Source organism: Spermophilus citellus (genome assembly GCF_964194105.1).
Source record: "Spermophilus citellus genome assembly, chromosome: 7".
Taxonomy (NCBI): Eukaryota; Metazoa; Chordata; class Mammalia; order Rodentia; family Sciuridae; genus Spermophilus; species Spermophilus citellus.
Genome location: NC_138188.1, coordinates 78,210,006 through 78,234,608, shown reverse-complemented (window position 1 = coordinate 78,234,608; position 24,603 = coordinate 78,210,006). Strand labels below are relative to the sequence as shown.

The following is a 24,603-nucleotide window of genomic DNA, read 5'->3' as shown; positions in this document are numbered from 1 at the left end:
CTCAGGCATTTTGTTACGGTAACAGAGAAAATGACTAACACAAGTATTCATCTCTGTCCTTCTCTTTGATTTTCTGTTAGTACTTTCCATTGGCCAAAGGGATTTTTAAAAAGGTACAGGGATCAGTGGACAGAAAGACAATATGGTGTGCAGGGTCTTTGTCATCCAGGGTGTATGTCTTTTTCTTTTTCTTTCTTTCCTTTCTGGCCAGAACATTGCAATTGACCTCAACCTCCTGGGACTAGTTCATATAATTCTGTAGATGAACACTATTTTTCTGAAAAATAGGCCTCACAGCAATGTATATGTCTTGTGTTAGTAGATGCACAGAAATAAAGAATAAGGAGGGGTTGCTGGGGCTGGGGTTGTAGCTCAGTGGTAGAGCGCTCGCCTAGCATATGTGAGGCACCGGGCTCCATTCTCAGTACCACATAAAAATAAATAAATAAAAATAAAGTCATGGTGTCCATCTACAACTAAAGAAAAGAAATTCATTTAAAAAAAGGGGGTGGAGTTTGCCAGGCATGATGGAGCACACCTTTAATCCCAGCAGCTCAGGAGGCTGAGGCAGGAGGATCACATGTTCAAAGCTAGCCTCAGCAACTTAGCGAGACACTTAGCAATTCAGTGAAACCCTGTCACTAATAAAATATTTAAAAAGGGGCTGGGGACGTGGCTCAGTGGTTAAACCCTCCTAGGTTCAATCTCCAATACCAAAAAAGAAAAAAAAGAAAGGAATAAAGAGGGGTGCTACACATTCTGATGTTATCTGATGTTCTGGGTTCTGTAAATCTGAAGAAAGATTGCTAGCAATTGACGTCTTAATCATTTAGATGTGACTTTTCTTGAGAATGTGTAATGCCAGAAGGACAACTACACAAAGGGGTATTATAACAAATCTCTCTCTCTTTTTTTTTTTTATAAATTACCCAGTCTTGTATATTCTGTTACAGCAGATGAAAACAGACTAAGACATTGCTCTTTTCTTACTTTGGCTTGGATTTAAATATGTTCTGTCATAGAGTGAGTTTTGTCCATTGAGGAGCCATGAATTTGTTTTTATTGCTGGTACTCTATACATATAGAAATATCCATAGATATATGTATACACGTGGGTTAGTATAAGAACATGCATTTCCTACTTTGATAGTTGAGAGGGCCTGTAAGGGCCTGTAAGCAATGAGACCACAGTATGATGAGCACATCTAGAACCAAACACTTCTTTATTTTCCTCCCTTTTCTTTCTTTTCTCCCCCTGCCCCCAACCCCCAGAAATTGAATTGAGGGCCTCACATAGGATGGGCAAACACTCCATCACTAAGCTACATTCCCCAACCCTTTTTAAAATTGTATTTTGAGGCAAGGTCTCAAAAAGTTGATAAGGTTGGCCTCAAACTTGCATTCCCTTCTTTCTCAGCTTCCTGAGTCATTGGGATTACAGATGCACACTATCATGGCCAGCTAAGATCTTATTTTCTAATATTATTCTCCAGTAAGAAAAACAAAACAGGCTGCTTCTAGGACTGGGGTAGGAAGTATTTAAGGAGATCCTGGAGCATCTTATAGTGCTAGAAAGTAAGGAGTACTCCAAAACAAAACAACACACCACAACGAGGGACATGGAGCCAATTGGAAGAGCACTCAGTGGCCAGTGCTGGAACATTTGAGCAACAGAATTACAAAGTAGTACAAGATTACAATCCAAAGTATGAGATAGGTATCCACTAATCTATACTGATATAAATACATGATGGAATAAATAAACAGGAAAGAGGAAATTTATCTCCCATGCAGAAGAAATTCAGATTGCTTATGTAGATACTTTCCTTAAGGAATGTCCCCCAAACCCTCGTGTTTTGAAAGCACAGTTCCTAGTGAAGCCCTAATTAAGAGGTGGGGCTTTAGGAAGTGATTGGATCATGAGGGCTTTGATTTCATCGATGGATTAATCCATTGTTGGATTCATGCTTGAATGGACTGTCAGGAGGTGGTAGAAACTGTTGGGAGGTGAAAACTGTTGGAGGAAGTGGGTCACTGGAAGTGACATATCTTGTCCCTGGCCCCATCCTGCTTTCCAGTCACCATGAGGTGAATAGCTCTGCTTTGCCATGTGCTCCCAGCCACGATATTCAGCGTCATCACAAGCCATGGGGCCACATGGCTATGCACCGAAACTCCTGAAACCACGAGTCAAAATTAATCATTATTACTCCACGTAGACTTTCTCAAGTTTTTCAAGTTTTTCGTCACAGTGATAGAAAGCTAACTATGATAAGGAGGAAGTATAACTCCTCTACTCCTTAAGTAAAGGCTGCACATAGTAACTTATTTCCAAGGAGTATAGAGAGGTGAAATTAATAAAGTAACTCTATTAAGAGTGGAGAAGGGGGCTGAGGATGTGGCTCAACTGGTAGCGCGCCAGCCTGGCATGCGTGCAGCCCGGGTTCGATCCTCAGCACCACATACCAACAAAGATGTTGTATCCGCCGAGAACTAGAAAATAAATATTAAAAATAAAAAAATTCTCTCTCTCTCTCTCTCTCTCTCTCTCTCTCTCTCTCTTTAAAAAAAAAAAAAAGAATGGAGAAGCCTAACAAATACTACCTTACCCAGGTGATCAAAGTCAACACATCAGTGACAAGTCATATGGATAGTATGTATCTTTTTTTTTTTAAAGAGAGAGTGAGAGAGAGGGAGAGAGAGAATTTTAATATTTATTTTTTAGTATTTGGCGGACACAACATCTTTGTTTTTATGTGGTGCTGAGGATCGAACCCGGGCCGCACACATACCAGGCGAGCGCGCTACCGCTTGAGCCACATCCTCAGCCCAATAGTATGTATCTTGACATGATGCAATGGAAATGGCAATTTACCTCTGTGGTTTTCTTCTCCAAATCCCATAACCCCAGTCTAATCATGAGAAAAATACTAGGTAATTCCAGTTGAGGAACATTCTACAAAACGTAACCAACAGCCCTAAAAATAGTAAAGGTCATTGAAAACAAGGAAAATCTGAGAAATTGTGATAGTCAAAAGGAGCCTAAGACAATATGAAAAATAAATTGTGTTTTTATATAAATGTTTACACTAAGAAATAAAAAATAAAGCATCAACCTTATTGAATAGTAATATATTAAAATTGGTTCATTAATTACAAAAAATATAGCATATACAATGTAAGATATTAATAAAAGGAAAACTGATGTGGGATATATGGGAATTCTCTGTACTGCTTTGCACTTTTGCCATAGATCTCCTTTAAAAAAAGAAAAAATAACCAGACAGTGGTGCACACCTGTGGTCCCAGTGACTCATGAGACTGAAGCAGGAGGATCACTGGAGGATCACCTGAGCCCAGGAGTTCAAGGCCAGTCTAGGCAACATAGGGAGGCCCCAGTCTCAAAAACAAAATAAATAAAAGAATTTTATTTTTTTTAAATGGCACTCTATGACTAAAGTTGAATCTGTTACACTGAAGACATGGTGACTGTTAACCCCCTCAGAAATTAAGCTGTTGTTCTTTTAGTAGCAGCCATATCCCTGCGGGAGGCTCTTACAGTGCTTTCTCTTTAAGTACCACTGTCCTCCCCTGTTAGTAGTGCTGCTTGGATTTTGCCACCTCATTCACTTTCACCACCTAATCCACAGAGGGAAAACAATCTCAGCTGCAAACAGCAAATTTTGATCCTTTAATATTCACTGGGTGCCTGGTTTGGGCCAAGTAAACTGTGCTGTCTTCTGGGAAGATAACAATGGAAGTCGTGACCCTTGTGATGAAGATGCTAACTGTTTAGTGGGGGACAACTGGCTTCCCAATCCATGCTACTCAGTCTGAAAGTATGTAAGATGAAGGAGACAGGGGGGCACCCAGGGGAGGCAATGTCACTTCAACCTGGGGAGACCAGGGTATTCCACAGAGGAGAAGATGCCTAAATCAAGGCTTAAAGATTTAGTAGGAATTTTTCAGGGAAACAAAGAAGAGGCAGGAACCTCAGCAAAAGGAGCAGAGGTGCAAAGGCAGCCAGGCTGGAGCCAGCACTGGGGGAGCTTCCACATCTGGGGAATGTGGAGATGGGTCAGGGGTGAGTGGTCCAGGCAGGAGGTGAGGCTAGAGGGAAATCAAGTGGAGTCATGATGAGCCTCCTGCTCCAGGACAAGGAGTCAGGACTTTCTCCTGATGCACAGTGGAGCCCATGAAACGTTTTTGAATGGGGAAGTGATGTGATGTTGACTTTAGCCATTTCCCTTGGCACCAGTCTGGGGAGGGTCTGTCCATAGAGCATGTGGGGAGTAGGAAGCACCACCAGCCACTAGGATGCCTAAGACAAAATGGCCTTGTAACAGGCTGGTGTCAGACAGTGACTCCCACACAGCACTTCATTTTGGACCAAAATGCCTTTTGTAAATCATTTTTAATTTTCCTGAATTAACTTTTTGAGACTATACACTAATATTAAGTAGGTATCGCTTTTCATGTGTAAAATTGCCAAATTAAACTGTGTAAAAAATGTTTATTTCGTTGATACACATGTTAGTTAGGAATATTGGAATTAATATTTAGGTCTTAAATTCAGGTTTGTTACACAGGGGGTTTTCAAATTTGTTGTTGCATGGACAAGCTCTGGATACAAAACTGAAACAGCACAGTCTAAACAGTGGCATTTAAATTTTTTAAGTTGTCAATGGACCTTTATTTTATTCATTTATATGTGGTGTTGAGAATCAAACTCAGTGTCTCACCCATGCTAGGCAAGTGTCCTACCACTGAGCTACAACCCCAGCCTTAAACGGTGGTATTTTTAAAAGATCTTTGTCCTGAAAAAAAATCAACACACGGATGTTACACTCACAGTGATGATCTATTTTCTCTCAAGTCTTAGTTTATTATTCTATTTATTGTTGTAAATATGCAAATTGAAATTAAAACAGTTTTTGCTTTAAAAAATAAGAAAAATGGGGAATTTGACATCAAATACACAGTTTAGAAAGATAATTTCAATTGCAGTATGGGGATGGATTTGCAAGTGAAAGAGGAAAGAGGACAGGGGAGAGTGCAGTTGGATAAACTTCCCTCTTACTGAGTATTCTGACAGTTAAACCATTTCCAGAGTCCACACTGAGGTCTTGATGATGAGCTGTTTTCAAAGGTTTCCCCCAACACACACATACTCTGGTGCTGGGCTTCATACAAGCTGGGCAAATGCTGTACCACTAAGCTACATCCCCAGCCTCTCACTGGAAGGTTAAGGAAGAAATGCAAGAGAACAAAGGTGACCCAAGTCGGGTCCAATCCAAGTGTTGAGTCATTGCGCTCTGGCTTTTGGGGGTGACCTCATGCCTTATATCCACCTACATCACTCATTTGACAATTGTTCAGTCTGATTTCCTGATCTTTGTGTAGCAGTTACACCCATGTCTCAATTTCTTCAAGATCATCAATGGCAGGATGGTAGTTGCTGATCACCAAGTTTTATTACCATCCCTGAAATTTGGTTTTGGAGGAGAGTTAGACTTAGTTATATTATTATAACTTCTAGTCTATTGTACAAGTGAGCTTTTGGACACCAAAGAGTATATTCTCCAAAGAGACCCTTTGAACACAAGACCCTGAGCTTAGTCTAGACTAGGTGTTAGCAAACTGTAGCCTTGTGTGCCAAAGCTTGCCACCTGTTTTTGTAATTAAAGTTTCATTGGAACACAGTCAATCTGCTCACTTACATATTATTATGGCTGTTTTTATACTATAACAGCAGAGCTCAGTAATTGCAACAGAGACACCATGGTGTGCAAAGCCTAAGATATTTAATATTTGGTCCCTTACAGAATAAGTTTAATGAGCCTTGATCTAGACCATGTTGCTCAATAGAAATTTAATGCAAACTACAAATGTGATTTTATATTTTTCTAATATCCATATTTGCAAAAGCAAAAAGTAATGGGCGAAATCAATTTGAATCATGTTTTATTTAACCAGTATCCAAAATATCGCTTCAGTGTACAATCAGTATTAAAAATGATTAATTTTTCTTATTTTATTTTTGTGATGCTGCAAACTAAACCCAGGGACTTGTACATACCAGGCAAGTGTTCCAGCAGCCCTACATTCTTTTTTCAAACTGAGTCTTCAAAATACAGTGTGTATTTCACACTTATAGTACTATATCTCAAATCCGACTGGCTGCATTTCAGGTGCTCAACAGCCACTGACTAGTGATTACTGTGTAAAAGAGCACAACTCTGAACTCTGAGACCCTTCAAAGAGTGAGACCAGCCCCATATCTTGGCCCTGAGGGCAGCATTGATAGGGTCTTCAGCTTCAGGGAACATTTGTGCAGCCAGTTCTCCTGGGCCATGGAAACCTGATTGCTCCAAGTCCTGCCTCAGGGCTCTTTGCTCTCTCAGAAAATGAATGTATTTTCCAGTTATAAACTGCATCAACCTCCCAGGGGCTATGCTGAGCCTACACTTTCAGAATGAGTCATCCTTATAGCCACTTGTGTGATTTGTGGTGGTTCGGCTCTCTCGTTCAGAGTCCTTCCTTTAGTGGTTCAGATCACACAGGACATGGAAGTCAGAGTAGGTGTGACCCCACTTCCCCTAACCCACCAGAGCTAGAGGGACATCCTACTGGAAGTGAGGCTGGAGGAACGTTTTGTATGCAGGCAGACCTTGGCGGAACCTGAGGCTTGTTCCTTATTTTCCCCAGCCTTTGTTATAGAGCGTATAGTCGGGGAATGTCTGTGAGCTCTTTCTCCTGGTGTTTCTTCCGTGTATTGTTTTCCTACTTAGAGAGAAGGGGTCATGCAGAACAAAAGCTAAATGTGTATCCTTTTTATTACAGGTGCTTCATGGTTTCCTTGATCCTGCTTCAGAATGTAGCCACTGTTTCCCCTAGGAGCACTATCTTCTTTCTCCATCAGGATCTTTATTCAGGATATCTTTCCAATTTCAATATCCTCCTGTTTTGTGCATTGACCTAATGTCCTTTATCTGTGGCCTTGTGACATCCTTTTCTATCATTAATGGACATGACTTATCCACTCAACATATGTTTACTGAGCACTCTCCTATGCCTGGCAGAGTTCTGAGCCCTGGAGAAACAGTAGTGAAGAGGACCCAAAAGTTTCAAAGATCTCAAGTGGGAGACACAGACTCTTTAGAAGCACAATTCTAGAGCTCAGCAAGACACACAATGACTTGTATAAGGATACCCAAAGAAGAGGCACCTGAGGGAGGGAGGAAGGAAGGGAAAAAGGAAGGAAAGGAAGAAAGAAAATGCTTCATGTTCTCAGACCAGGTACAGAGAGACCTACTTATGGTTTGCTTTTGTTCCTCTAGGCCAAAGCCCAGAAAGTTCTGCAGAAGCTGAGTGATGTGCAGGAAATATTTCACAAGAGGCAAGTGAGTCTGATGAAATTGGCAGCCAAACAGACTCGCCCAGTGCAACCTGTGGCCCCCCATCCTGAGTCCTCCCCAAAGTGGGTATCACCAAAAACCAACCAGCCCTCCGCCTTGGGTAGGTTATTTGGGAGAAGGAAGTTTTGTGGCTTTTGTGTTTCATCAGTGAACTTGAGGATTGAGATTGCAGTTGCCTAAGATGTATTGAGGTCATTGTTTCATCAAATGACAGTCATGACATGGTGCAGACCCTGAAGACTTTTGTAAGCACTTAGATGACACTGAGTGCTGACATACAAGGAGAAGCTCACAGTCTAGAAAAGGAATAATACAGATGCACAAATGACACTAGCAATGTAGCAGACTCTGTTAAAAGCCTTTAAAAGTCCACAGTTAATTAGTAATGGAGTGGTAAGATTGGCTCTTGGAAAAGATAAAAAAAATAGGTAAATCATTACACCAATCCCACAGAATTTTATTATGATAACTTATTAGTAAGACTTAAGATCAGGTAATGTAAATATTTTTCAATATTCTTTTGGTTATTTTAGGTTCTGCTCATTTCCATATAAATTTCAGAATGCTGTTTCAAATTCTCCTGGGCTTGTGAATAGGATCATACAGATACATGAACCAATTTGAGGAGAACTGTCATCTTAAACCTATTGAGTCTTTCCATTTCTGAGTGTTATAAGTCTTCATTTATTTTAGTCATCTTTAATTTCTCTTAACAATGTAGTAGTTAAGAAAGTAAAAGTCTTGGACATTTCATGTTTATTTTTAGCCTGTAGACAATGAAGTTTATCATATATAACTAAGAATAAGAATATATTTTGTTTCTATCTTTATCCCTTTTCCCCTTGTCTCAGTGGAATGGCTGGGACCCCCCCAATGTTTTATAGAAGTGACAGCAGGCATTCTTGTCTTTTCTCAATATTAGGGGAAAGAGTTCATGGTTCACCTTTAACGATCATGTGAGCAAACTTTTCCATAGATGCCTTTTATCAAATGGAGGAATTTCCCTTTGATTTCTAGTTTTCTGTGAGTTTTTTTCTCACAAATAAGTACTGAATTTTTCAGATATTCCTCATGATGAGTACAAATACATTGAGATTATCATGTGGCTTCTCTCCATGTGATTCCCTGTTATGACAGTGGATTACAAGGATTTATTTTCAAGTGTTAAAGCAACTGTACATTGCTGGAATAAACTGCTTGTGGACATGATGTATGTCATTTCTCATATCATGCATTGTAAAACTTTGATATTAAGCACATGCATATTCATAATTTTCATATCTTCCAGACCCACTAGCCCTTTTGTAATTGTGAAATATCTGTTCTCCACTCCTTTTCTTTAGTAATATTCTTCAAGTCTATTTTGTCTAATATTAATATAGTAATCATTTTATCTTTCCTACACTTAATGTTTGCATGGTGCATCTTTTTCTATTCTTTCTTTATAGTTATAGTATAGTTTTTATAGGAACATACACTTATGCCTTTCTTTAAATACATTTTTTTCACATCTGCCTTTTAATGCATTGTGTGTGTGTGTGTGTGTGTGTGTGGTGCTGGGGATTGAACTCAGGGCCTTGTGTATTCGAGGTAAGCACACTACCAACTGAGCTATGTTCCCAGCCCCTACATCTACCTTTTAAGTGGCATGTTTAGTCCAACTACATACAAAGTAAGTATTGAAATAGTTGGATTCAGAATAGCTATTTGGTTTTCTGTTGCCTGGTGGTCTTATGTATTCTTGTTCCTGTTTTCCTCCTTTTCTGACTTCTTCTGTCTTACCAAATATTTTTTAATATTCGGTTTTAATTCCTCTATTAATTTTTTAGCCTACTTTTTTGCTTAGTTTTTACCCTAGATATTTCTGTAGGAATTATCATATGCCTCTTTAATTTAGCATAGTTCCACATGTCCCCACTGATCATCCTCTGTTCTATTCTTATTATAAATAATATTACATCTATATATGTTAATCTTCCATTGTGGTATAGTTATATATATATATATATATATATATATGTGTGTGTGTGTGTGTGTGGTGCTGGGATTTAGCCCAGAGCTATGCACATGCTAAGTATATGCTCTATCATAGCACCTAAATAAATAAATGTTTACTTATTTAGGTGCTAAGAATTGAACCCAGGGCCCATCACATGCTAAGTACATGTTCTGACATTGAGCCACACACCTCCCAGCCCTGGTGTTATAAAGTTTAGATAATTATATAAGAAAAAGAGAAAACGTTCCAGGTTAAGCAAATCTTCATGTCTGCACAGGTTGCCCTTGACCTCGGGCAGGCAACCAGCTCATTTTGCAGAATAATCCTACTCTTTTGTTTTTGGCAAGTAACCACTATATGTGGACTCTAGTAGTTGACTAATGGGATTTTCAAACACATTTGTCTGATTCCTTAGTAACTGAGTTTGTGCCAAGATAAACAGTGGTATTCCATAACATAAAGGAGGTGAGTGGCGGAGCTTAGAGGTGAGAGCTACCATCTCAGCCGAGTGCCTTTGGTGCAACACTGAACCTCTGAAGTTCATAAGGAATGTGAAAAAAAATTTAATGCTGTGGCTATAATAATAGCTAAAATGTATTGAGTCCTACTGTATACTTTACATCTACGAACTCATTAAAGCCTCATAACAACCCTATGTTGTAGGCTTTCTCATGACCTCCCCCCTTTTACAGATGAAGAAGTTAAGGTTCAGAGATTTCTCTGATTATAATATAATATTAGTGGCATTAGATGGATGGCATGTTGGTATAGGACCTAGAAATGTTCAAGTTCTGCCTCTGGTTAATCCATTTATTCTGTAACTCCAAGATAGTGACAGTGACGAGAACTCTAAGAACTATTCACTTATTAGCCTTGTGGCCATCATTCCCAGCACTGAATAAAGCTGATAAAGCAGATTAGAAAGCCTGTCCAGGGCTTCTCTTCCCCAAGTTCCAGTCTGACTACCAATGAACATGGAGCATGAAGAACGTATACCTCCAGGTGCTTGAGAGCCTTGTGGGAAGGAGAGAAGGCAATAAAGTGACTGAAAGAGGAAAGAAAGAGCAAGACAGCCCCATTCCTTCCTGACTCAATTGATTCTATCACACAAGCATGGATCCATTGGTTCTGAAATTCAACCATTACATCATCAGATCAGCAGCAACTTCCTCTAGTTAAGCCAGGCGTGGACATCCCATTACAGTCATAGTATGAGTGACATCATGTGTGTGTGTGTGTCTGTGTGTGTGTGGAGAGACAAAGAGCATTTTAAAGAAAACTCTAAGGAAATATGCTAAGTGATTTGTTTAAATAGTAAAATTTTAGTATTTTCCAAATTTTCTCTAAGTACAAGTTAATTATTTTTTAAAATGAAAAGATATTCAATCAAACATGGTTCCTAGAACTTAGTCTTCTAATTCAAGAACACTATCAAATGCAGTATTATACAGCATAAGTAAAGCATTCTGTAATTCGAAGCATGTTAATAATTCTTTTATGCTTAGCATAAAAGAGTTCATACAATTGTGCCAATCTGGAAAGTCTTCATGAAGCAGGTGGTCTATGAGGTGACCATTAAGAATGGGAATGATAAAATGGAAAAGAATGGATAAAATTCTATTGTTCTTACCACATTGTATTTACCAATACCTTGTAGTTTGCTGTTTCAAGTGGTGTGGGTGTGACTTTTGTTTCTTTAGCTTACGTGTCAAATCCCTGGGATCAAGGACTCTGCTTATATTCTGCATTTTCCCCTCACCTTTAATTGCATCCACCCAGGAGAACGTCTGTTCAGCAGCTCACGAAGCTTGTCAGTCATCCGCATGGACAGGGCCCATCCAAGTCAGTGAAGTCCTCTGAGATATAGTTTATAAGTGGAGTAACCAAATCAATGATATGTTTTCTCTGTTGCTTTAGCTCCTCTTCCAAGAACATCTGAGGAACCTCACACGGAGACAGATTTGAGCTCCCTGGAAAAGGAAGATGATGGAGCTAAATTCGAAGTCAAGGTAAAATTACTTTTCTTTCACTGGTAGAAATTTCTAACAGGATAGGATTGCCAGTGTAATCCCCCCCCCCCAAAAAAATCAACAAATTGTGCTCCCCTATGATGACCTATCATCACCTCCAGAAGATGTGCCCATGAAGGCACACAGCACAAAGTAGTGCTCCAAGAGCTAGTGTTTATAGGATTTTTTTCTTTTCTTCCTTTCCTTTCATCTCAATTGCAGCTAGAAATGAATCCTGTTTGATCCTGTATGTACTTGCTGCTAGACAATGTTTTAAGGGAGAAGTCATGTTAGTTACTCTTGTAATCTGACTTCATATTTAAGATGGGTGGAATAGTGTGTGGTTTGTGTAGAAAAAGAGCATGAATGTTACACAGAGCTACACACATGCACACACACACACCCACACCTGAATAACTGGGAAACCCTAAATAAGCTCTGTGTCGCACGTCAAGTCCATTCTACATTACACTATAGCATGTAAGATGTTAACATTGGAGGAGGTAGGGAAAAAGGTATGTGGGACTGCCCTATATATTTCTTTACAACCTCATGTGACTCTATGTAATTATTTCAAAGGGAAAAGAAAAGCATATGCTTTGGAATCAGACAGTCCTGGGGTTAAGCATTATAACTTATATAAGCCTCAGTTTCTTGTCTGTAAAAATTGGGATAACAAGAGCTACTTCCTGGGAATGTTTTGAGCATCACATGAAAATTGGAAAATGGCCAAGCAATGTATGTACAATTGTAAAGGAGCGTTATATTTAAAAACACAAATAAAATGAATTTTAAATATATGTTGCTACAAGGCAAACACAGAAGAGTTTATAAATTAAATAATCAGCTGGCTGAATGGTTCTGAAACCTGAGATCAGCAGACCATGGGCTCAGATGAACTTCAGTAACAGTTTGGATCCATCATCAGTCCCTGAAGGATCTGAATAGAGGACCTATAGCAACTCCACTGACCAGTAAGGAGTCAAGCAGAGAGCAAGTCTTAGGCTTTTTTTCCTGGAAGCAGAAACAGGGTGGAAACTAAAGTTCCCAGCAGACTTCTTAGAGAGAGCAAACTACATTCTTCTGCCAATTAGTCATCCTTTGTATTCTAGGCAGATCAGGATTTTGCTATCTTTTTCCAAATCTCACTTGGTTGGAGGAATTGCATCATCCTTGTCTTTTGAGTAATGAAACAGTTTGCATTTCATACTATATTGATCAGTCATTTAAAAAAGTAAATGGTAATTTTTTTAAATATGTAAACACAGTGAAACATCACCTGACTTGACACCCTTAAAGTCTGTGGGATTATTAAAAAGGGACACCATCAGCCTATCCTTCTCTGCACCCTAGACTTCTGGGGAACATCATCCCTAGCCCAGAAGTGTCCCCCTAAACTCTTATGATGTTGCCATTGACTCATGAGATGATTAGAACTTACATCTCTTGTGACTTACTTTGCTTGTCATCAGACAACACATTTATAACCTACACAATTAAAAAAATTGTAGTTGTAGATGGACATAATGCTTTTGTTTATTTTTATGTAGTGCTGAAAATCAAACCTAGCACCTCACCCAGGCTAGGCAAGCACTCTGCCACTGAGCTACAGCCCCAACCCCTGATCTACACACTTTTTAAAGATACCATGAAAGTTTTAAGTACATGGAGGTTCTCTATAAAAGAATTCAAATTAGAAGTAAATTATTTTAATAATTGTGAGTGTTAAATAGAAGACCTATTTTTGTTGTAAGTGAAAAATGAGGGGTGGTAGGTACAGAATCAGAGGCCTCTGGGCTTGGAAAGTATTGGGTAGGACCCAAGAGGCTCTGTCCTCTAGACTGTTGGTTTCTTCCTTCTGCTATGCTGCTGTTTCATTCAGATTCTAAGTCCATTCTGCTAAGGGGCTAGCTCCCTCCATGTGTGTGGGAAGATCACCATCAGCCTGGGTACTGTTAAGCAAGCACATGTGCGTGTTTAAATCCTGCTTCTACACTTAGTTGCCTTTTTCCTTACTGTTGACTTGTGTGTATAATAAGGGCTTTTCCCAGAAATGTGTGTATGTTAACAGTCAACGTGGTGGATGAAGTAAAGACAAGCTAGTTAAACTTTTGCTTGTGAAGACCAATGCTATGAGAGGACTGTAAGCAGAGTCAAACAAAGTCTTGAACAACATGAATAGGAAGAAAGTGGATTATGCACAAAATCCCCAAATCCTAAACTGAGAAGTCTAGAACCAATAAGTGCAATTATAAGCTGGGTAGTAGAATCAGGGAAATAGTTATTCCAGAATATGCAAGAAATGTAGTAAGAAACAGGATAGGAAAGAACATGTAATGAATATCTGCATGGACCTCTGCTTATTAAAAGGGAAAGAAGGAGAGAGCAGTCATTATTGTTATTTACATTTAGTGCCATTGTCCAAGACAGATGACCTGGCTGGATAGAGTAGGCATGCCTCTGAACCTGAGTGGCAGTTCTGACATCCTTTTGGCCTTAGTTCTAGAACTGAAAGTTTTTTGAAATGAAGTCACACCCAGTGTGACAGAGTGAGTCATAACATCATGATAAATGCCACCCCTTTCCTTGAACAGTAAATATTCAGAGAAAAAAAAAAGCTGTCAATCAAAGCTGTTTTTACTTGCTACTAGAGTCACTGATGATTACCTTTAACTAAAACCATGATGTGGTTTGAAATTGTTTGAAGAATCATTGCCCCAAAAGGCTCTTCGCTGCTGGGGTGAACCTTGCTGTGCCAGTTCTCTGCAACATGATAAGCCAAACCTGACAAGGCAGCTCAGGTTGTCCCCAAGGCAGCTGAGACTGTCCCTTAGCCATCTGGCAACAGTTTTGCCGGAGCTCAGCTCACTGGGAAAGCCCAGAGGTGGAAGAGATTCACTGTGGTTATTGGCAATAGTGATGTGGCCATTTCCTGTTCTGCGAGTCTTAACTGGAAGTTAAAAGCATGACTCATGGAAGCCGCCTCCCACACTGCTCACATCATAGCCTCTACGGAAGACAGAAGCCAGAGGCTGACCAAGGGCTTTTTCCTGAATTGCACCCACAAAGGTGCAAAGTGAAGAGTGAACTGTGTATCTGGTCACCTAATAAGTTGTTTAAAGAAACAGAGGCTTTGCAGGCTTCTGAGTAAATAGGCTCCCTAATTTAAAAAATATAAATATTTTTAAAACAAAGGCTAGAAGGAGAATTGGAGAGGCAAGAGGAGTGTGGGCCAGGCACTGTAAGAACCTGATTTCAGCTCCATTCCTCAGTACCTTGAGAGGAGATTGTTAGCCCTGATTTCATTAGCAGTGTTGGAAAGACTCAGAGATGCTGAGTTCCCCAATGGCCGTCCTACTCATAAATAGTGGAGCTGACACTTGAATCAGCAGTTTATTAATCTGACATTGTCCTTGGCTACCTAACTTATCTGATTATTTACCTAATTTACCTAGCAAGCAGTTAATTTCTCATATCCTAAAATTCCTCTTTCGCAAAATGGGGACAAATAACAAATAATTAGCAATTTCATGGGTAGATGAGTTGGAGTTGAGTAAATGAGGAACTTGTAGAGCCACCTGGCATGATGCCCAACACACAGCAGACTCCTAGGGAGTTTTAGTTTCTCACTCAATCCTATGTTTATAGATAGAGTGTCCTGTGTAAAAGATGAAAAGAAGCTGAAGGAAAGTTAGATTTGGGCCTTAAATGGAATTCTAATATGCAGGCCTTTTTGCCAAATGAGAACAGATTAGGGGCCATATTTAGTTCCTTGTCTTGTCACTACCTTTAGTCCCAAAAGTTTCATTTAAGCTTTCTGATTCTCAACAAGAGACCTGTGTGAACTATAAACACATTTTGGTGCTCTCCTTCTGATACTTGACAGGAAATTGAGGGACCCCACCAAATTCTTGAGGCACCCCCAACTAAGCTCTCCAGAGAGCTTCCAGAAGGAAGAATCTAAAGGTTTCCTGCACCCACCCCCACCCCCACCCCTAATGCTGAGAGCCTTAAAACAGATCCCCAGACTCTACCACAAAGATTCTGGTTAGGGAGGTCTTGGGTAGGATCCAGGAATCTGAATTTTCTATCTGCACATTTCGTGACAAGAGTGACCAGGATACAATGACCACACTTTTGAAACACTGCTAGATCCACATTCATAGGCCATGGGGACTTGGACAAAGGAGGACTCAAAAAATTGGATCTAGATCTCTCTAGCTAATATTGAATTCAAAGTTTAGAGAAGAAAAGTGTCAATTACACTTTGCTCACCAAAGAAACTGAATCAGAAAAAACAATGACATTAATACCAATATAAAAATTGACATGACTAGAACATTTGATGGATCCAGTTTTGGCAGTTTATTCAGCTCAATTTAATATTGTTTGAAGCAATTTGATGCATTATATGAAAATCATTCTGTCATTGGGCTTAACCTTGAAAACATGGAAATTTCATGGGAGAAACACATATTCAGTACTTTGTAATATAAAATAGAATGACTTACTCACAGTCAACAAAATACAATGTGTTTGAGGGTAGAAAAAGAGCAGTTCATAATAAGGATATTGGGAATGGTTTTCCAAGGAGTGGCACCATCTTTAAAGAATAAATACCACTTTCAAAGGTAAGTTAGAGAAGGGCATTCCATGATGGGAAGGATATAAAGTCTCCAAAGTCTGAGGGGTATGGTCTATTCTGGGAATGGTTCAAGAATGCAGAGAAGGTCAACCAGAGAAAAGATTTTGAAGACTTTGGTAGAGGATTGTTGATGGAAGGAGGAAGGTGCTAACAGGCAGACAGGCTGACACCTGGCAGCAGTTGTCACAGCTCAGGTGAAACTTCATTGGTGGCAGCAGCAAAAAGGGAAATGGACAGAAATCAAACCCATTGACCCAGTGTTCTTCCCATGCCTGGAACACACTAGACTCACAGAGAAAGTTTGGTGCACAAAGGAGTAGATCAAGGCAGAGAAGACAAGGGGAGAATTTAATAGGGAGGGAAAGAAAGATATTGATGATACCTCTGAGGTTTCCATCTTGAATTCCTCATAGGATAAAATTTTTTGCCCAGATGAAATACTCATGAGAGGCAGTAGGAATTAGGACTGATAAAGTTTGAGTCCATCATTTCAGAGATCTGTGATAGCAACCTACACTCTCGATTTCTCTCAGTGAGTCTAACGCTGCTTGGTGGTTGCAGCCCTCCCCGCACCATTAATTCTAGGCCAGTCAATCCATTGACCTTGCAGCTATATGCAGAAACTATTTGTGAACCAGCTTAGGGACCACGTTTGCTCAGCTATAGCTTGACCTAATAAAGCCCTTTACTGATTTGTAATTTTATTAATCAGTTAAAACGATTTACAGGTATAAAATTAAGTTGCATTAAAATTTGTGTATTGAGGTTACAATCACATGAAATCAGCCCCCCCCCCCCGAGAGAATTCAGGACATATGGACAATTTTTTTTCAGTGTTCTTGGCATGGCTTATTTCCTTTCCTTTTATTTTCTTGGTTTGGGAATGGGAAAAAGGCATTCTATGACATATTTCTCAATTTTTGATACTTTAAAAAGAATTAGACCTTCAAAATAATGTTAAAAAGCATTTGCAGTTTTCCCTGTAAACAAAATACTACCAATAGTGTAAAGTATTAGTTCCACTAATTTATCCATAAGAAAACTGAACTAATTAAGTGATATTAGCTGGGAAATTTGAGGTTTTAAGTATAAGAGAGGAATCATAACAGGCAAAGTGTGCACTTAAGTTCCATTCCTTATCATTCTCTAATCATTTCCCATGTCCACAGAACCTCAGGACCACTTGCGCTTGTTCCTCAAGTCTGCCCTTTTCTTCCAAAGGGCTTTAGTCTATGCAATGTCCCAAAGCCTTCCCACCCACTGCCCTCCCTACTCAATCAAAGCTCCTCCCACTGCAGCTATCAGGGCTGTTTCTACAAAATTCTTTCAGGCTCAAAATTAACCTATTTTCTGGTTTGTTTGTTTTTAACTTTGAAAGCATGTACTTTTTTAAAATATAGGGGAGATGGAACAATTAGATTATCTACATTTGTTGAGAATATGAGAATCAACATTTAGGATGCTGCTGCAGAACCCGTATGTTGGTTGGTGGCACTTGGACACTGGAGAGAGGCTGAGATGGAGCTGGGGTTGAAGGCCTAGAGCAGTTTCCAGCCTGCCTCCTCCATTGCCACCCTTTTTTCTTGAGGACAAAATGACTATAAAGGGAGAGGGGCTGCGCCACCTGTTTGGGTTCTGGAGGGGGTAGTTTGAGTTGGTTCCTCTTACAGGACTAGTTAGCTGAGGAACCTGGCTCCCTTTATGTAGCTCCGTGACAACTCTTAGGATAATTGAAGGGAATCAGGACTCGATTTCACAAGAAATTATTAGGCTCTACTTTAAAAGAGTATCATTTTATATTTCCATGAGGCTCATAGGAATTACTAGCAAAGAAATAAAGTAGCCACTGGTGATTGGCCTGTGGTCAATTTCTTTGGTGTATTTGATAAGCAAGCTTTTACTTGAATATAGCCTCTTCCCCCTATTACAATTTAAATTTTCCCCAAAAGCAGGTCAGCTACAATTCAACTTTCATCTCAAAATCAGAAACAACAGCACCTATCTTGGTATTTTATATTATAAGCAGAGGTATGTTTCATAGCCAAATCACACATCTCCTTCATTTTATACACAAGAAAATTCCAGAGAAATTGAGTAGCTTGGCTAGCTCTTCATAGTTAAAAATTTGGGTCCATGGTTTATATAGGAAGGTAGTTATTGCCTCGTACTTACTGAAAGTCAAGCAGAACCTCATTTAATCCTTAAAAGGTAGGTATTAGTCAACCACCACTACCATTTATTGAGCCATTAGTGCTAAGCATTTTAGAATGTAATCTGTAACTGCCTTATCAACCCTCTGATGTGAACATAATTATCCTTATTTTACAGATGAGAGAACTAAGGTACCAAGGTATTTTTATTTTTAAATAGAGAGTAGCCAGGGCTGGGGATGTGGCTCAAGAGGTAGCGCGCTTGCCTGGCATGCGTGCGGCCCAGGTTCGATTCTCAGCACCACATGCAAACAAAGATGTTGTGTCCGCCGATAACTAAAAAATAAATATTAAAATTCTCTCTCTCTCCCTCTCTCACTCTCTCTTTAAAAACAAAAAAAAGAGAAGGTAGCCAGAAATTTCCATCTAGGGCTACTTCTCATATCCAAACTGTGTTCTTTTTATTTATAAGAGATTTTTGAATTATAAGTCATAATGGTGAATGTAAATTCAGTTTGGTAGATTCACTAACATAAATTAATTAATTAATTAATTAATAAGAAGCAGAATGAAAATGAATAGCATAATTTTAAAATAGATGTATTACATCAGTTACAATATACCTGAAAAAGTTTTCCATATCTGTGGCACGTGTGCTGCCTGTGGGCTATGGTCAGACTTTGGAAGCCACTACGCTACAACACAACTAATCTGAGACTTAACAAAAATGGATGTACAGGGCAGCTACCTCACAGCAGGCTCTTATTAAAGTGGTTCCAGATTACTGAGGACCTTTCCACGGTACCCATGTTATAGTCCATCAGACTTGATTGGCAGAGGAGTCTCCCTTTGCTCCACCTGGACTGTCTGACATGTGGTAACAACATGGAGTGATACTGCTGAGTCTAGGCCAAGGCATTTCTGTAAGCCTAAGAGGATGTCTCAAGTGTACAAATCCCATAAATTGGAGATGTGTCATCATTCAGTGTACAAGGTGAGGAAGTCAAGATCTATGCCTTGAGTCACTGTTACAAAGTGTTCATCACTAGGTTATTATGAAACAAAAGACTCTACAGTCCACCCCACAAACAATAGATCATTGGAGTGGGAAAGAGCACAGTTCACTGTATAATTAGAAGCAAGTTTTACAGTGAGAGAAAGGTTTGTCAATAGCATTGGTTACTCCTCTGAAAGCCCTGTATTACATGGTCGGTATGCAAAGATGAATAAGACTGGAGTTCAAAGTCCAGTGGGTAATTCAGACACAGGATGTGGATCTAGAAAGGAATATAGTATAACTTTAACTGCCATATTAACTGGTTAAATTTTTATAAAAAGTATGAAGAAAGAGCTTGGATAGTGTGGTGAAAACTTTGGGTTTTTTTAAATCCTAGGACTAGTGTTTACTTCCCTACATTGACTTATAAAAAATATTTTTTAGTCCCTGGTCAGATGTATATAACAACGAACTAAAATTTAGACTCTTAAAAGAATGGCATCTTATTGGAATATAAGGTTAACATTTTATTTTAGAGATAAATTGACTAAATCAATATATCTGATATCTATTTGCTTTCTGGATTTGATACCAGATTGGAAAAGATTATCTACAAAAAATATTAATGACCCACAACTTTCTTTAGTTCAATGGACTTTTTTTTATTTGTTCTTTTCCAATATACATGACAGTAGAGTGTATTTTGACATGTTATACATACATGGAGTATAATTTATTCTAATTAGGATCCCATTCTTGTGGTTATCCATGATGGGGAGTTTCACTGGTGGTGTATTCATATATGAACATGGGAAAGTTCTATTGGATTCATTGAACTGTCTTTCCTATTCCCATCCCCCTACTGAACATTTTAAAATCCTTGCTCTGGGTGGCATGACAGATAATAAAACTGCCTCACCTTAACTTCCTTCTATTAGCCCAGGTGCACTGTCAACAACTGGCTGAATAGCCTGTCACTCTCCCCTATTTTACAAGGACACATCCAACATATTCCACCTATTCTTGGGGGAAAGCTCATCTTTTAACTTTCAGTTATCATTTACAAGGAATCTTTTTTATTTCCATTAAATTGGCCTCCACGATACTTTTGTAAGAGGGCCTTTTCTACATCTATATTCCCTTTTACCGAATATAAATAACTCACTGGAACAGAACTGTAACCTGATCTATATAGCTGAAACAATATTTACATAGTATCAGATTAAAATATTTACTGAAGGGAATAAAGAAAGTATAGTATGTCCATACAGTGAAGACTACTTAGCAATAAAACATGGCTATTGATATTGGCAGCACCAGAGATGCATCACCAAAACACTTGCCAGTAAGAGAAGCTGGACTCAAAGGCTAGGTGCTCCAGGATGCCATTCACACAGTGATCTTGAAACGGCAAATCCAGAGGATAGAAGTCTGAGCAGTGGTTGCCAGGGACTGGAAGCAGAGGGAAGAGAGTGGCTACATAGGAACATAAGGGGACCTGAGATTGTGGAGGGTTCACAGCTGGATACACAATTAATTGTCAAGTCAATAAATTATACATATTAAAAAGTTAATTTTATGGTATATAACTTAAACCCTAATAACCTAATATTAAAGTTAAAAAAAAATTTTTAATTGAAATAAAATGCTTTTCCAGATCTGAGAACATGTATCATCTAATTTTTGTTCACTCACTATTAAAAATTTTGGCCTTGAGTAAATTTTCTATTCTGACTCTTAGGGACTTAATTTGGCCATAAACCAATAGGAAAATAAAAAATTACTTCACATAAATCTTAAAATCTAAAATATCTAAATCTTGGATATTTTATTATAGAATAACAACATTCTTTTATCTAATTTTTTTTTTTTTGTTTTGTGGTGTTGGAGATCAAATCTGGTTCCTGGTACATGGAAGGCAAAGAGTCTACCAGTGAGCCACATTCCCAACCCCAAAAAATATTTCTTGGCAATAAAAATCATTAATAAGTTCCATAGCATTGTTACTTGGTTTTTAATTTTTAGAGGTAGGTCTTAGGTCTTTGTACCCCTGCCCATCCACACATACATACACACAAAATGTTAGGTTTTCATCAATATTCATTTTCATTAGTCTCTTAGACTATCTTAGTTTGTGTAATATACTTGTCTGAATGGTCCCAATAACAAATGTTGAGAAATTTTTGAAATTAAAAAAGTAATTCAATGAGAAACCTAAGTATGATGAATACAATTTCAAAGACTTAGATCTTCACTTATTAAAAAAATGTCTTATGAAGATGGGCTTTAAAAATTCACCTCCTTATTGATTTTAAAACACCCAGGAAATATATCACTATATTCTAAGTAAGTACTTAGTACTTTTCAAGCAAACATGAATCTATACTAATAGTGTCTTCTCAGGAATTACATAAGCCTGGCTCTTTTTCATAATAACACTGGGCATTTGTCAAAAAGAGGCAGGACTCAGTTTACTCTAAAGGTACAGTGGCACCTGCCTTTAGTCCCAACTACTAGGAAGACTGAGATGAAGGATCACTGGCATTCAGGAGTCCAAGACTATCCTGGGTAACACAGTGAGACTCTTGTCAGAGAGAGAGAGAGAGAGAGAGAGAGAGAGAGAGAGAGGAAGGAAGAAGAAAGAGAAAACAGTTTTAACAATGAAGTGGATTTGTATAATATTGATAGTAAACAGAGTATCATAAAATTATTAATTAATAAGGAACAAGTAAATAATTAGCCAGTATCATGTACTATAAAAAGCATTTGCACATGCTCTCACTTAATTCTTCCCATGGCTCCCTAGGGCAGATGGTGTATGGGGTCCATGTTCTAGGTGAGGAAATGGAGGCCCCAAGGCCAAGTGAGCTTGCCCAGGATCTCACATCTGGCAAGTGGGGTAGTGGGGCCTCCAACCACTGGCTGGCTTAGGAGCGCACACTGGTGATCATTCCTCCGTGCCACCTAAAGATCCCACTGCCCAGAAGGATGGTGGGACAAAGTGACTTCCGACCACCAGTCCATGGAGGCCCACAATGGCTTACCTCATCTTTGCCTCTAGCTCATTCTGGCCTTGAGCCGTCATACCTCCATACCTGGATTTCTTATCAAAAGCAAAGACAAAAACAAGGAGATATTGAGTGAAGTGATCCTTTTCCTGTTCCTTCTAGCTCAAACTCTGAATTGTTTTTAGGGCACAGAAGAGTGCAATGTGACTAGCCCTTTGCAAGTAAGGAAAAAGGACACCTGCTTTTGAGTATGAGTTTCTGACCTTCCTAAAGGGTGAACTGTAACAGATCTGAGTGGCTGGGGAAAACCCAAAAAAGTTAAAGAACTGAAGGAGAACCTGTTCATGCTGCTCATCTAGAAAAACCAAAGCTGAATCAAACACAGAAATTGGGGGGAAGAAAAATATAGAGTAAAAGTCTCCTGAAACAAGATCTCACCAAAATTTCTTTCACTTCAGAATGAAGAAATATTTACAAGGAGTCATGTTGACGGGAACCCTGAGTTGGAGCAGCTTGACAGAGAAGACCTTTCCCCTCGAAAGTAAGTCAGCAGATCTGGGGGCCGGCTTCTCTTACAGATCTATGGGGGTGGGAATCCTCTGTTTTAAATCTCATCCCTTATCTTTCCCAGAGAAAGTCACAGCATTTACTATAAATAGTAACCTTCCTTATGTACTTGAGAACAAAACTCATGCATCTCATAAAAGCAACAAGAGAATTGAAAACATCTTATAAACGAAACTTCCAAGGGTACACTGTTTCAAAAATGGAGTATTAAGTGAATATGACATGTAAACTAATGTTGATATTGACTGAATTATTGACTTTAACCCTTTTAAAAGCTCTTCATTCTCAAAGTACACAATTTATACAAATCCAATGCTATTTTTTGGTCTTCAAGAAGGTGTTTGCACACATGTGAAAGCAGCTTAGCCTAAATTAGGGAGGTAAAAACCAAAAGCATAAGGGGAATTTATTAAAAAAATAAAAACCTTCCTACTCAGAATCCCCATCATAACCCCTGTTCTGGCAGTAGTCACATCTTTCTACCCATGTCATTTGACTCATGAGCTGCTTCTGTCCCTGGGGTCTATCGTAGTGATTGGCTTGACAGGCCTATAAAAAATGCCTATGAAATGAATGAGCAAACATCTTTAAGAACTTGCCCCTTGACTAAAGCCATTTATTATTTTCATTCGTTCACTTTAAGATATACTCAAAGAAACAGATGTGGGTTTATTTACTAAATATATCCTTGAGTTACAGTGAATGGCCCAATTCAGAATTTCTGAAAGTGTTTAGTAGGGTGGTCTCTGAAAAGCACCATTTGATAGTGATGTGTTCTGTTGTTTTCCATTTGTGAGTTTATCTTTTGGGGCTTTTCTATTACCAAAACCCATACCTTCTTTATAATTCTAAAAGTATAAATGTGTTCTATAAGTTAGTTGATTATTGTATTATTTTTCAGTAGATCACTAAATCATACTACTATTGACAAAGGAAAAATTTACAGCATGTAACTAATGAAACAAAAATGTTCTTGCAAAAAACTTTGAAAAAATGAAAACCTAATCCATCAATAAATCAGGAGACAGGAGAATCTATGAGATTAGCTTTTGTTCTACCATCCTAAATACCTTAAGATCACCAGTCTTTGTTATAACAGTTTAATGTGTATTTCTTATTTATCCCTAATTTTGGACTTGAGTTTTGATATATAACTAATATGAATTTGTTGGCACTACAGTTGATATTACAGTATGCTTGACGTAGAGAAGCATTTAGACATTTTTGGATAAAGTATCAACTTTTAATTAGTATTAGTAAAATTTTATACCAGATAGTGCCCATTAAAAGTTCTGAATAATTAATCTCTTCACAGTTTGATGGCTTGTAGAATAACACTGCATTATTTTATTTGGAAAAAGGTGGTTTTTGAACACTATGTGCTAGGATATGCTGAGTTCCCACCTTCAGAACTTATAGCTAGGAGAAAACATATGGAACAATTAGTAGATAATATAATAATATATGTGATGAAGTATATAAATTTGAGGAGGGTAGGAGATGTTTGAAGAAGTGAAGGTGGGGTTGGATTTCCAAGATCTCAACCAGTGCAGAAGAAATGGTGTTCCTGGCAAAAAAAAAAAAAAGCCAACATAGACAGGGCACAATGAGATTTATGATGCATAAAGGTGGCAGTGGGAAAAATCAAGCCCCAGAGGATGAAGGAAAGGAAGGTCACAGAGGGCCTCAAAAACCAGATAGAAGAGTTTGCATCAGATGCTGGAGGCAGTATGGAGGCTTACAAAGGAATACTATAAGGCTAGCTGTGATGAAGCCTTGTCCTGCTGCAGAATGAAGAACCTACTGGGTC

At 38.7% G+C, this 24,603-nt stretch overlaps 1 protein-coding gene across 8 annotated transcripts in view; it reads left to right on the top strand.

The window, feature by feature from the left end:
- Nucleotides 1-24,603, top strand: part of MCF2L2 (MCF.2 cell line derived transforming sequence-like 2) — a 247,921-nt gene that overhangs the window by 137,907 nt on the left and 85,411 nt on the right. For all 8 annotated transcript variants that reach the window (XR_014022845.1, XM_081300602.1, XM_081300604.1 and 5 more), the window contains exons 13-15: nucleotides 7,341-7,518; nucleotides 11,335-11,426; nucleotides 22,685-22,767. Coding sequence is in view for 7 of the 8 variants with exons in the window: in XM_081300602.1 (XP_081156728.1) it covers nucleotides 7,341-7,518; nucleotides 11,335-11,426; nucleotides 22,685-22,767 (353 nt within the window). In the remaining variant the exon portion in view is untranslated. The remainder of the gene's footprint in view (nucleotides 1-7,340; nucleotides 7,519-11,334; nucleotides 11,427-22,684; nucleotides 22,768-24,603) is intronic.